Source organism: Urocitellus parryii, chromosome 6 (assembly GCF_045843805.1).
Source record: "Urocitellus parryii isolate mUroPar1 chromosome 6, mUroPar1.hap1, whole genome shotgun sequence".
Classification (NCBI taxonomy): Eukaryota; Metazoa; Chordata; class Mammalia; order Rodentia; family Sciuridae; genus Urocitellus; species Urocitellus parryii.
This window is the reverse complement of record NC_135536.1, coordinates 96630474-96645570: the sequence shown is the minus strand read 5'-3', so window position 1 is coordinate 96645570 and position 15097 is coordinate 96630474. Positions and strand designations below refer to the sequence as shown.

Here is a 15097-nt window from a genome sequence, read left to right as displayed (position 1 = left end):
CATTTCCAATGATTGGCCAGATGTGGAACTACTAATCTAGTTTCCTTTGCAAATAAAAGCTGCATGAACTAGTTTTTAAAAGTGGAAATCATATTTTTTATTAAAAAATAAATTCCTAATGAGAAATAATATAAAACTTTACAACCTAAATGTTTGTGATATCTACAAATCCATGAAAATATCAGGCTTTACGTTACATTAAGGGACAGACCCATGTACTAAACATGTCCAAACTGAACATGCTGAACCTGAGTTCTTCGTTGGATTGGGACATACATTTGATTAAACTTGAAATCACCCATTTCTCTGAAGTTCTGCCTTTGGTCCTGGTCTGAGACCCATGCTTTCTGAAGATATGTGTTTGACATATGGAAATGGTAGGAGACCCTCAATGTTACACAAAATTACATAGAAGAGGATGTGAGGGGAAAGGGGGGGGGAACAAGGGAGAGAATTGAACAACAGCAGATGAGGTAGAGAGGGATGATGGGTGGGGAGGGGAGGGGGGACAGTAGGGGAAAAAAAAAGATATGTGTTTGACTTGATGCAGTCTCCTTATGATAATGTTCTTTTGTTTTTTTTTTTTTTAATTTATTTATTTATTTATTTTTTGGCAGACACAACGTCTTTGTATGTGGTGCTGAGGATCGAACTCAGGTCGCACGCATGCCAGGCGAGCGCGCTACCGCTTGAGCCACATCCCCAGCCCCGATAATGTTCCCTTGTCCATACCTAACATCCAGGAAATCATTAGCATTAGGATTAAGATCACAAACTGGAGCCACTAATCATAATCTTCAGTTCCATTTTTCATTGTCAGTAATAACAAGCTAGCCACAGAGCACTGTTTTTTAGTCAGAGGGGAAGGTGTTGTTCAGTAGCAATCACGCATGTTCTCATCTGCTGCCAATCTGAAATAAATAGCATTCTGGTTCCCTGGGCCAAACTAGAAATTAGGGGAAATGAGGGTATTTGGTTTCTGTCAGAGTGGAAGACCTTGGCAGCAAACAAGCATGAGGAAAGCAGCAAGCACCTGCAGGATGGCAAGCGCAGCTCCCACCAGAGCTGGCTGTGGGAGCTGATCCAGCTCCAAGGGCAGTTTACGGAGGCCCTGAAGCCCCTGAAAATTCTGGAAATGCTGTTTCCAGTATGAGCTAGATGCCAACCAGGCCACAACACTTGTTATTTCAGGCTGCCTTGGAAATTTAAGATTTGCATTTGTGTGTGTGTGTGAAAAATAAGTAGAACTTTGTTTCCATTCTTTTGCTATTAACAGAAAACTGGAGAAAGCACCAATGTTTTGTATCTACCCTGAGATCAAAACCACTAACCACAAAGGGGAAGATAAAAGCACATTTCCCACACCCATTCAGCGGACAAAGCTATCAGGGACTGTGTATGTGGCCCAATCAAGATGAGGGCCAAGAAATCAGACTTTATATCAGAAATCGTGATATAAAGTGGAACAGAACCTACACTAAGGACCAAGTGTGCCTATATTTGACACAGGAACAGACGGCTACTTATAAAAAAAAAAAAAGTAGTTTGGGGCACAACGTTCATTCATTAATTTACTTATTTATAAGTGTGTTTTCTGTAACTTAAAGCAGAAAAGAGTAGGGAACATTAGCTGAAGAGACTGGAAAGAAGAAAGATTATATTCCTTCATTTAACCTCTAGATCAGCTTTCATTGCCTAAGGTTAGTTAAGTAGTTGACTTACCCCTTTTCCAGGAAAAACTAGCTTCAGATTCCTCTATCTCAGTCGGAGGCTGTCAGATTGGGGGCCTGGACTTGCATTTACTAGTTGGGGTGTCCTCAGTTTCAGCTTTACCAAATAAGGGAAATAACTGAATCATCAAAAACCACAAATGACATACACTCTCAAGGAAGGCCTTGTTCTACTTATTGTCTGAATCCAAAATTAAGTGGTTTCTAATGGGAATATATCATTCTGATAGGAAAATGTCATTCTATTAAAATATGTTTTGAGACATTATTACGCTATATACATTGAAGATTTCACTATTGGAGTGACTCTGCACCACATGCAGCCAGAGGAATGAGAATTTGTGCTCCATTTGTGGACAATGTGTCAAAATGTGTTCTACTGACATGTATAACTAATTAGAATTAAATAAATAAATAAATACATAAAATAAAACTGTTTTTTGATAACCAATAGTTGATATGAGGGTTTATCCTTGATTCAGTACCACCGAAGACGATCACATGAGAAAGGATCTGCTCAGAGATGCTGCAGGAAGGTTATTGCCAATGAGACATCTATCATCACACGGCTGTTTGAAGGGCAGCTCAATTACGGCATCATATGTTTGAAGTGTGAGAACTGCACCTACAAGAACGAAGTCTTCACTGTCCTCTCCCTCCCCATTCCATCTGAATATGAATGTTCCCTTCAGGTAGGCAGCCCCTACTATTAAATGCTTTTTCTTTTCTTATGACAGAGTCTTGCTGCACTACCCAGGCTGGCCTCCGAACTCCTGGGCTCCAGTGATCCACCTGCCTCCACGTCCTGAGTAGCTGGGACTACTGTCCCACACCACTGTGCCGGTCTACTACTGGATACTTCTGTCCTGCTCTACCCTCAGCCCCAGATGTTCTCAGGGTTATTTTCTACATTTTTCAGTATGAGAAGGCAGCTTTACAACTTAAGACATAAAGGAAGGAGAGAAGTTCATGATAATAGCATTTTTTGGAAAAGCAACTTATTAGCCAAAAGTACTATGGATTCAGGGGTTTTTTTTGTTTTGTTTTATTGGTATCAGGGATAGGACCCAGGGGCTCTATACCACTAAGCCATTACCCCAGCTGTTTTTACATTTTATTTTGAGACTGAGTCTTGCTAAGGGTTTCCCTAAGTTGCTGAGGTTGGCTTTGAACTTGTAATCCTCCTGCTTCAGCCTCCCCAGTCACTGGGATTATAGGCATATGCCACCATGACCTGGCAGTGGTTGTATTTCTAAACATACTTACTTGAAAAGCAGTCTCACTGTAAAATTGAAAAGTTAGGTGGGATTTTTACTCTATAGAGATGGTCTGGCATATAGGGAATTTATCATTTCAAATGCAAAAACATTTCGACCCGCCTTCACCCCAGAGTTCTATAGTTTCAAACCGGGAACTAAATATTAATAAGATTCTGACTGTAGTCTTGAGCTCTTATATTTTGGACTAAAGCTGTGAAATGTGTTTGGAAGAGAGAGTGGAATCGTATGCCTTAATTTGGTTCTCTAGTTTTCTTCACCACAGTGCCAAAAGTTAACGCATAAGCAGGAATGTAGGGTAGAGCAGTGTAGGGCTGCAGGGGCCTGGGGATCAGGAAGGGACAGTAGATGTCAGAAGTAGTAAGTTAGGAGCATAATAGGAAGTAGGGAGCAATAATCTTCCTTGCAGAATTATATATGGATTTGTATTTTCTCTCTAAATAATGAAAGCACATCTGCTGCTCAGTTTTTCATTTTATTTATTTTCTTAGTCATGGGGATTGAACCCAAGGGTGATCCACTACTCAGCTATACTCTCAGCCCTTTTTATTTTTATTTTGAGACGGTCTTGCTGGATTTCTGAGGCTGATCTCAAACCTGAGATCCTCCTGCCTCAGCCTCCCAAGTCCATGTGCCACCACAACTGACTACTGAAAGTTTTCACATATCAGAATGAGATAACAGAATCCTGTTACTTATTCAGGACTGGTTTTTGTTCTCAGATGAAACTGAAAGGGTAAAGTTTCTAAGCTGGAAAGCTTGAATGTAAAAGATTAGGTATTATTAAGTTCCTCTGTTACACCCAGAATCTGGAATTCCTGAGATAGTTAAAACAAAGCCCTACTGGCCATTTAGCCTAGGGCCCTGTGCAGTTTGTCACAGGGCCCGAACCAATCAGTTTGAATGTGTAACCCGCTTACGAATGACCAATCACCCCCGCCCGACCTGTTCCCACCAATGAATGTGCCAATCATGCCTCAGAGTTGTTGTTCAATTTTCCTGCGCCTCATGATGATTTGTTCTGATGTATGCAAAGCCCACCACCCTCTCCAAAAAGTGTACTTAAGCTCTGCTTGACCTTTGCTCTGGGCTCTGGGCTGCTCTCCCTTCTTGAGTGAGCACGGAGCCCCAGCGCGCTGGAATGGATCCCCAATAAATCCCCTTTTGCCAATTGCATGGAGTAAGTCTCTTGTGTGGTCTCTCCCTCCGACGTTCCGCCAGACCCTCCTTACAAAACAACTAAAGATTGGTTGAAAGAAATTCCAAACACTCTTCAAGTGAGGGTGCTGGCTGTTCTGCTGAAAACAAAATATATGCTCATCTTCCTCTTTAGGTTAACAGTGTGTGGAACCAGGGCCCTGGCCACAGTGAGAGTATCTCCTGTGGATATGGGGTCTAATTTATCTCTGCCCTAATGTCTTTAAGGGCCACCACACCTGAACCCTCAGATATGGCCCTTTTTCAGTCATCAGGCCATTTTAGTGGTGAGAAGAATGTGAAACTATAGTCTATATGATTCTGAAATAAACCATCAATGTTAAGATGCTGATTCATAGATAATAAGTGAGATGAGCAATCAATCCATCTCAGTAACTAAGTGAGAAAGAGGCAGCTCTTCAGTTGGGTAGATTTTACAGCTGTCCGGGCTGCAGTGTGTGACACTGATATCTCCTGGTTTGCTGACTTTGAGAAAAGTTCTAATATAGACAGAGACCCCAGGATGCAGTTTATCCAGTTTGGTCACCAAATGCTTTTTCTTTCTCAACAGGACTGTCTCCAGTGTTTTTTTCAACAAGACACATTGACCTGGAACAACCAAATTCATTGCTCCTTTTGTGAAACCAAGCAGGAAACAGCTGTGAGGGCCAGTATTTCCAAAGCACCAAAAATAATTATTTTTCACTTAAAAAGGTATGAATTTTGACATTTAATGGGCAGATTTATTTTTTATACTAGGAATTGAACCCAGGGTCACTTTATCACTGAGAACACATCCTCAGTGTTTTTTTTTGTTTTTTTTTTTGTTTTTTTAAATTTTGAGACAGGGTCTCACTAAGTTGCTTAGAGCTTCCCTAAATTGCTGAGGCTGGCTTTGAACTTGTGGTCCTCCTGCCTCAGGCTGTCCATTCTCTGGGATTATAGGTGTGTCCCACCAAGCCTGGCTTCTGGTCAGATACTTTTGAAGAACTTTATTGAGATGTAATTCACATGACAACAATTCACCCATTTAAAAATGTACAATCCAATAGAATCTGGTATATTACATTGTTAATTTTAAAAATTGTGGTAATATATACATAATGTAAAATTTTCCATTATGGCAATTTAAGTGTGCAATTTTTTAGCATTAATTACATTCACAATGTTGTAAAATTATCTCCACTTTTCATTCTCCTAAACAAACTCTAACCATTAAGCAATAACTCTACACCCTCCCTCTCCTGGTCCTCTGTAACCCTAGTCAACTTCTGCTTCTATAACTTTGCCTTTTCTAGGTACCTCATATAAACAGTGTTTGTGTTTTTGTCTGGCATATTCACTTTGTGTAATGCTTTCAAGGTTTATCCGTATGGCAGCATGTACCAGAATCTCCTTCCTAGTATAATATTTATAATATAAAATAACGTATTTACAATATTTACATATTTACTATATTTACAATGTTATACTCAATTTCAATGCATATATATTCCATAGCTTGTTCATCTATCATGTGATGATGGACAGACATTTGAGTTGTTTCCACCTTTTAGCTTTTTTTTTTTTTTTTTGGTACTGGGGATTGAACCCAAGGGTATTCGACCACTGAACCACATCCCCAACCTTATTTTATTTGGAGACAGGATCTCACTGAGTTGCTTAGTGCCTCGCTGTTGCTGAGGCTGGCTTTGAACTAGTGATGCTCTTGTCTCAGCTTCCCAAAATGCTGGAATCACAGTCGTGCGCCACCACACCCACATACTTTTAAGCTATCTTGAATTGCCACAATGAACACTGGTATAAAAAAATATCTGTTTGACACCTCTTGATTTAATTATGGACTTGTCTAATTGTTGTAGTTCTGTCACTTTGGGGTTTAAAAAAATGAAGCTGCATTAATAAGAGTAGAAACATTTTAAAGTGATACAAATCCTTGGTGAATTAAACCTTTTATCATTATGAATCTCTTGTCTGATTTCATGACTATCCAAACTTTGACTCATGCTTTTATTGTTTTTTATTTATTTATTTATTTAGTTTTAGATGGATACAACATCCTCATTTTATTTATTTTTATGTGGTGCTGAGGTTCAAACCTAGGGCCTCATGTGTGCGAGGCAAATACTCCACCACTGAGCTACAACCCCAGATCTCATACTTTTATCTTATACCCAGAGCGAGCGAGAGAGAGAGAGAGAGAGAGAGAGAGAGAGAGAGAGAGAGAGAGAGAATTTTTAATATTTATTTTTTAGTTCTCGGTGGACACAACATCTTTGTTTGTATGTGGTGCTGAGGATCGAACCCAGGCCGCATGCATGCCAGGCAAGCGCGCTACCACTTGAGCCACATCCCCAGCCCAGCTATTTTAGTTGTTTTACCTGGAAATTCACTCTAGTTATTTAGCCCATAATATTGCAAATACAGAATGCTGTTATTTATCAATTTGTTGATAAATGTGGTTTCTTGTATTAATTTTTATTGTTTTCCTGATTTCTTTCTAATCTTCTTTAATACTATCCTAATGAATGTCATATTTTTGAAAAGCATCTGTTTGAGTCTTGCTCAGTTCCTATAGGTTCATGTCTAGGAGTGGAATTGATAGGTTCTATGATAACTGCCAAACTGTTTTCCATAGTGGCTGCACGAGCTTTCATTCCTTTGGCCATCTCCAGTGTTCCAATTTCTCTGCGTCCTCACCATCATTTGTTACTTTCCATTTTGTTGTTGTTGTTAACAATGACCCTCATCTTAGTATCTCATTGAACATTAGTGACTAATGCTGTTGACCATTCTTCATGTGCTTATTACCATTTGTTTATCTGTGAAGGGGCATGTCTCTTCAAATGCCTTGATGTGGCAGATAAAAAAAAAAATGAAAGGACACGAGAAGTCAAAAAAGTTTTGCAAGACATATGTTTTTGTCAATCTGGGGGCTATGCAATGATTGTCAAAATAGAATATATTTAGATCAGTGAAGATTCTAATCTAATTTGTCTAATTCAAATATCCAGTGAAATCTTCAGACAAACTTGGAATAGAAACTTTACAGAAAAACAGCAGAATAAGAGTGAACATAGTAGAATGAGGAATTTTCCAGGTAGAGAAGAAGAAGGGAATTCTACATGCAGATGCATGTTGGTCTGTCTGTTAGGTAAATGTGAGGATGGAACAGAAAGGCATGGTGATGAGGCAATGAGACAGGTGTTATCAGTTTTTTTGTCTCTGGGACCAACATACAAACAAGAACGACTAGAGGAGCAAAAGTTTACTTTGGGGCTCATGGTTTCAGTCTGTGTTTGGCTGATTTCCTGTGCTCTGGGCTTGAAGTGAGGCAGAGCATCGTGGTGGCAGGCCATGACAGAGGAAAGCTGCTCACCTCATGGCAACCAGGAAGCAGAGTAAGAGCCTGAGGAGCCAAGTATGATCCCAGAGGCACTACACCAGTGATCAACTTCCTCTGACCACACCCACCTGCCTATAGTTACCACCCAGTAGTTAATCAAATTATCAATCCACCTGGGGATGTGGTTCAGTGGTAGCACATTTACCTGGCATATGTGAGGGCCTGGGTTCAATCCTCAGGACTCAAAAAAAAAAAAAAATTACCAAGCTGGGGATGTGGCTCAGTGGTAAAGTGCTTGCCTGGTATGCATGAAGCTCTCCATTCAAATCCCCAAGCATCCCCCCCCCAAATATATTATCAATCCAACAAGTGGATTAATCCATGGATTAGGTTACAGCTCTCATAATGTAACAATTTTACCTCCTGAATTAACGCAATAAAGCATGTTGTCTGCTTTATCCATCAGAGTTCTGGCAATTCCAAATCCTGCCCCCTCCTCCTTTTTTTAGTTATAGTTGGACACAATACCTTTATTTATTTATTTATTTTAAATGTGGTGCTGGGGATCGAACCCAGTGCCTCACACACTTCCTAGGCAAGCGTTCTACCGCTGAGCCCCAACCCCAGCCCCAACCCTGCCATTTCTGATTCTCATGTTCTTTAAAATGTGCTCTTTGACTCTGACTTGTAATTTTTTTTCCTGATAGTCGATAGGATGTCCTGCACAAAAAGAACAGCTCTAAGTAGGTCTTTAGTAATGTGGTGGTGAGGTGTTGGGGAGGGGGAATCGTTCTTGTCCTGCGGTTAGGTCTTGTTTTTTTAATGCATCTGTGTCTCTGGACTCAGTGCACCTCAGCTTTTTTCTTCTTCATTAGGGAAGAGCATGGTCAGTACAGGCTGAGTTGGGTATTCCTCTCCCCACAGCTCAGTTAGGTTGGTAAAAACCCTAACAGGCTATGCTCTAGTTAACTGGTTTCTCCTGTGAGAAGACCCTATTAAGATTAGAGTGTTCCTGGTATATTTCAAAATGGCTTCTTCATGACTCTCCCCACCAGAGGCAGGAGGAAATTTTCCTCTGATATTTACTCTGAGAAATTTTTGGGGTGCCTGGAGGCAAAGCTCACACAAGTGTGGAAGACCTTTGACTGAGTCCTCTAGAGTTTAAGGCTCAGTCTTGTTTGCATGAGTCTCCAGCACTTCTCCAATCTCTAGTTTTCCTATCACAGACTGGTTCCCTCATGGTTTCTGCCCAGCAGTTTCTGCTCTGGTAAGTTGTGATTCTCTGTCTCTGTCTCCTGATTTTGGGGATATCAGTTTGTTCTCCCACATCACTTCTCTCATAGATCTAAGAAGAGTTGATTTTCAGTTTTTTCTCTAACTTATTGTTAGAGAAGTGACTTTCAAGTTCCTTGTATGTGTAATCATACAAGTCTCCTCTTGTTTTGGTGTTGTTCCAAATTGGCCTTTGGGAGCCCCCTCAAGCCTGTACCTAAGACCCCCTTAGTTAATTTGTCTGTTTATGTTGCTATACTTACTTAAAATGTATCCTTTTTAAGTGTACATTATCTATGAATTTTGACAAATGTTTAGATACTGTACTGCCTCAACCAACATATAGACTAATTCCATTACCCCCAAGAAGTTTTCTTATGGTTTTTTTCCACCACCCACTTCTCCCACCCTAAAATCCTGGAAACTGCTGATCTGATTTCCATCTCTGCAGTTTTACCTTCTTCAGAAAAGTCATATTCTATGTAACCTTTTCAGTCTGGCTTCTTTCATGTAGCATAATGCTTTTGAGCTTAGCCCATGTTGTTACATGTTTTAGTAGATCGTTCTTAGTGCTGCGTATTGTTAGTTTTTTAAAAAATATTTAATTGTTGTCAATGAATGTTTATTTTGCTTATTTATATACCTTGCTGAGAATTGAACCTGGTGCCTTACACATACTAGGCTAGCACTCTACCACTGAACTACAACCTAGTCCCTATTGTTACTTTTTATGGGAGAAAAAAAACCCAGCTATTTATCCATTAACCAGCTGGTGGACTTTTGAGTTATTTCCAGTTTTTGGCAATCATGAATAAAGCTGCTATTTATGCTTTATGATTTACATAAATCTATGCTTTATGATTTACATAAATCTTCATTTCTCTTGAGATGGTATCTACTCATGAGATTCCTGGGTCAAATGGTATTGCCTTAGTTTTTCTGAACAAGGTTTCTTGCTTTCTGACACAAGAAGACTCAGCCTTATCTAATAATCCCCTCACTTCTGGCCTTACTCAGTCATTTTTCTGAAGTGTACATGATTATTTTCTTTTTAAAGCTCTGGAGTAATTCTGATATGAGCCCAGCTTTGGAAACTTCTAATCTATATACCAGTACAGAATGTGAAAGATTTTCACCACATTTTCTTATTGAAACATTATATTAGGATCTCAGAGCTTGAAATCAGGACACTGGCAAGACAACCTGTGCTGAAATCAAGATAGGGAAAAGACGAGCCCCTGGGTTAGCATGACTCACATCTGCTGGGGCAAAGTTCTCAGGAGGTTTCCCGTGGGATTTCCACTCCCTATGCTGAATCTGCTTTTGGTCCTTTTCCCCCACTAGGTTCAGTTTAGCTTGAATATACACTGTTTCCCCTCTGGATCCAACTCCTGGATCACACCAGTCTCACTTTTGGTGAGGCTTGTGGATGTGTTTCCAAATACATTTAGATAAGAAAGAAGAAATTTATGTACAGGTCTGTACTAGCTAATTTGTCTTTATTTAACATTTATTTTTTAGGTGTAGATGGACACAACACAATGCCTTTATTTTTATGTGGTGCTGAGGATCGAACCCAGGTCCCGCCCGTGCTAGGCGAGCACTCCACCGCTGAGCCACAATCCCAGCCCCACCAGCTAATCTTTCTAATAAATTACTTTTAACTGTTTTTGGAATTTGTCAAGATAGAGTTCATTAATGTGTGCCTCACAAACTTTATACTTAATATACTTTTTATTTCTCCAGGTTTGACATCCAGGGTACACTGAAAAGAAAACTGAGAACAGATATTCATTACCCACTCACTAACTTGGACCTCACTCCTTACATTTGTCCAGTTTTCCGGAAGCATCCCAAATACAACCTCTGTGCCGTGGTGGTGAGTAAAGTACCTTGTACTTTCCCTGCATTTGTCCTTTGAAGCTATAGTAGTAATGTGTGCCTGGCTTGCTGAACAAGAGCTTGTCTATAACATAATTTTAAAGAAAATTCTGGATTATCTGCTTGAATTCCTACTCCTTCTCTCTCTCTCTGACTTCTCCTATACCATCCTTTTAAAAACAAATTATGGAGCATGGGAACTTTCTGCTTTGACATAGAATAGCAGAGTAGTGAAAGAATGAAACGGCCAACCCACAGCCTTTCTGCTTTCTCTCCACTCAGGGCTATTTTGATGGAGGGACATTTGCAAATTGTGCTCCTAGAGGCCATAGATCTCAGTTCCAATAGTGTTAGGTTGCATAATCATGAGCCACTCAGTGGCCAAAGCCACTAATAGTCACAGACTCAATGCCTATATGCAGCCTGACTAGGAAAGGGCTCTATGTCAATCATGATCTGTGAGGAGTCCCTAAAGGAAAGAAAGCCTGAGAATAATTCAGATCAAATCACCAGAACCTCTCACTTCAACCAGCCCCGGGTAGCATACTGTTCTCTGGGCTTCTGTTCTGGATCATGATATCAAAGATCTGTTTCAGAATATAGTCATATTAGTCATGTTCCAGCCTGGACCTGAAGGTCCAATTGCGTGTGTTTCAGAGGGGTTTGGCCCCTGCCAGAGTGGTGTGCTCCACCAGGCTTCTGATATACTGAAGGCCCATTGCCTCTTCACCTTATTGTTGAACTAACATATTCTAAAATGATAATCTTGCTGGTCTTCCTCATTAACATTGTTGTAGGGACAGATGAGGCAAGGCACCAAAGACAGTAGGAAACAGTTTTATTTGGCTGCATTGCAGCCAGGTTCAGAGGGCACAGCTTCTGTTGTAATCAATCCCATGAACCCCGAGTTCAGGTAGTTTCAGAAATTTATACCCAGCATATAAGGGAAGGGGCTCAGAAGTTCACAGTCAGCAGAAGTTCACATAAAAGCAGCTTTTTCTTTCACTGTTTTGGGAAAGTTAATCCTTCAAGGGCAGTACCTGAGAAGGGGAGAGCTTCTTCCCCCCTTTCTTTCCTCCCCCTGCCAGCTGTTACCATGGAGCCCAATTGGTAACTTCTCTTATCTTAGAAATGTAGACATCTTTTCAAGTTCCAGCTCAAGGCCAGAAGCTTTGTTTACACATTTCTACAAACTACTATACTGGATACATGTTTGTGAAAAACTAGTAAAGGGGTGTCCAGCACCTGGAGTGCGGATTTCTTCCCGGACAGTGGCCAAGTAAAACAGGGCAACATGAAAATTGGAAGTTTATCTACATTAAACTCTTTTGTAGAGATTTTTTTTCCTGACAGTCCCAAAATCATCCATGGTGAAGATTTCTGAAGAAGCCCAGTTAAGACTGTTTTTGGGGAGAAAGGGGGTACCTACTACAACATCTCTCAGAACCATACCTCCAAACTTTTTAAAATGATCACTTTATCGTTTTCACTTAAATGCTTGACATTCTCCTTCTTTCCAATTTATCCTGTCCCCAACTAGTTTTTCTTTCTTCACTCTATTTGGGAATCTACAGTGACATTTCTCTCTCTGTCATATCAAATGTAGACATTAATGTGAATTTCAAAATACTAAGGAACTTCCCTCCCCTAGATTTTACTATTTTAACTTTAAAGTGTTTCTCTTTTAAGAAAATTTAAGTGATAAAAAGCAGAATTCATATTTAAAATCTAGGTACATTGTGAAAAGATACACATTTATATAAAGAATCTCCCAAGCCTTTAATAAATTCTGAATCTATTTAGTATTTAAGTTATTTTTAGTTAAGTGAAGGGCTAAATGTATATCTTTGGAAAAGATATACATTTAGAATTCATGGCAAAATGATGATCCAGAGAGATAAGAACTAAACATCATTGACATTAAGGTGCACGGAGATAGGAAAAGTCCCTCTAGGGCTTTGCTACTGCAGGTGTGGAGCATCAGTTCCCCTGTTAGAAATCAAGACTCTTGGGCCCCACCCCAGACATTCTGACTCAGAGCATGCATTTTAGCAAGATTTTGGTGTAATTTGTGTGCAGATTGAAATATGATACTCATTTAGACTAGAAGGGAAGGATACCTTCTCATCTTCCTTAGAGAAGAGATCTATGCAGCTTTTACATGAGGTCTTGAAGATTTTGCTGCTTTAAAAGGAAGGTACTTTATCTGCCGGGGTATTTATTCACTTTACAGACACTTGCTATGTACCATGCACTGTTCCTTTAATCTTCATCATAGCCCTGTGAGGACGGGCACCATTATTATCATCCCCATTTTACAGTCTGGCTGTAGGCACACAAAGGTTAATAATTTACCCCAAATCATACTGCCTACAAAGATCAGAGACAAGATCTGAACAAGGAGGCTGGCTCCAAACAGTCCTGCTCTCAGCTCCACATCCTGTTACCTCTGGCTCTGAAACATGTCTCTATAGGAAGCCCAGAGGAAGCTTCTACCCTGCTCCTTGTACTTTCCCTGCATTTGTCCTTTGAAGCAATAGTAGTAATGTGTGCCTGTCTTGCTGAACAAGAGCCTGTCCGTATATATTAGGAAGAATATATTTTTTTCCTTATACATGATGTTCCTTCAAATATTTGAAAATAGCAATCATACTCACAATATTTAGTTCCTTCAACCATCCTCAAATGATTGGTTTCCAGAAAGACTATTTTAAAACTTATAAAACATTTCAGGCACAGAAAACTAAATAGAATAAGTACTCAAATTACTCTCAACCTACATTAAAAAACAATGTATCGTAGGTAGAATCAGTCTCACATATATCTTTTATTTTATTTTTTTTAGTTGTAGATGGACATAATACCTTTATTTTTATGTGTTGCTGAGGAGTGAACCCAGTGCCTTACATGTGAGAAGCTCTACCATTGAGCTACAACCCCGTTCCTCATGTATATCTTTAATGATCCCACTCCCCTGGCCTCTCTAATGTTACCATTATGTGAACTCCATGTGTATTTTTTCCATGTATTCTTTCTTCTTTGCATATGTATGCAGCTGTACTCATCATGTAGTATTGTTTGTATGCTTTCTGTGTCTGCTATATTGTATGTACTGTTCTATATGTATGCAATGTGGAATGTTAAATTGAGTTGATTAACATATATTGTTTCATTTTTTTGTGATAGACATTTGTCATTTACTCTCATCTATTTTCAAATATATTATACATTATTGATTATAGTCACCAGTTGTACAACAGGTCTCAAAAACTTATCCTGTCTAGCTAAACTTTTGTATCTTTGACCAACAACTTTCCATTACCTGTTGTTTTCCTTTCAGCCTCTAGTAACCAACACTCTACTGTCTTCTTCAATGAGTTTGACTTTTTTTAAGATTCCAGATGTGAGATCATGTGGTGGTGTTAATTTTTTTTTGTGCCTGGCTTATTTCACTTAGCACAGTATCCTCAAACTTTATCCATCATTGCAAATGGAAGAATTTCTTCCTTTTTAAAGGTACAGATAGTATTCCATTATGTATATATACTACATTTTCTTTGTACATTCATCAACTAATGGACATGTAGGGTGATTAAGTATGTGCCTTGGCAGTTGTGAATAGTGCTGTGATGAATGTGGACCTGGGGATATCACTTCCTATTAATTTCATTTCCTTAGGATACATATCCATAAGTGGGATTGCTGGGTTATACGGTGATTCTATTTTTTATTTTTTTTGAGGAAAATTTAAATTATTTTCCATAATGGAAATAATAATTTACATTCCCACCAATTGTATATAAGAGTTCCCTTCTCTGCATATCCTAGCACTTGTTATCTTTCATCTTTATTTAAATTGATGTACACAATGATGTGATTCACTTAGGTTTTTTTATATATGTGCATAGAAAAATTATGTCAGATTTATTCCACTGTCTTTCCTATTCCTATCCCCCCTCCCTTCCCTTCATTCCCTTTTGTATAATCTAGTAAACTTTTCTCCTCCCCCCTCCTTTATTGTGATTTAGCTTCCACATATCAACAAAAACATTCAACCTTTGATTTTGGGGGGGATTGGCCTATTTCATTTAGCATGATAGTCTCCACATCCATCCATTTACTAGCAAATGTCATAAAGTCTTTCTTTTTTATGGCTGATTAATATCTCATTGTTTATATACACCATAATTTCTTTATTCATTCATTGTTCATGGGTAAATAGGTTGGTTCCATAGCTTAGCTATTGTGAATTGAGCTGCTGTAAACATTGATATGGCTGCATCCCTTTAGTATGTTGATTTTTAACTCCTTTGGATATATGCCAAGGTGTGGGATAACTGAGTCAAATGGTGGTTCCATTCCTAGTTTTTTGAGGAATCTCCATGCTGCTTTCC

At 39.2% G+C, this 15097-nt stretch overlaps 1 protein-coding gene across 1 annotated transcript in view; it reads left to right on the top strand.

Annotated features, from left to right (window-relative positions):
* Positions 1-15097, top strand: part of Usp50 (ubiquitin specific peptidase 50) — a 31218-nt gene that overhangs the window by 2323 nt on the left and 13798 nt on the right. Inside the window, exons 4-6 of the mRNA XM_026391848.2 lie at positions 2213-2422; positions 4776-4918; positions 10569-10701. Of these exons, the coding sequence (XP_026247633.1) occupies positions 2213-2422; positions 4776-4918; positions 10569-10701 (486 nt within the window). The remainder of the gene's footprint in view (positions 1-2212; positions 2423-4775; positions 4919-10568; positions 10702-15097) is intronic.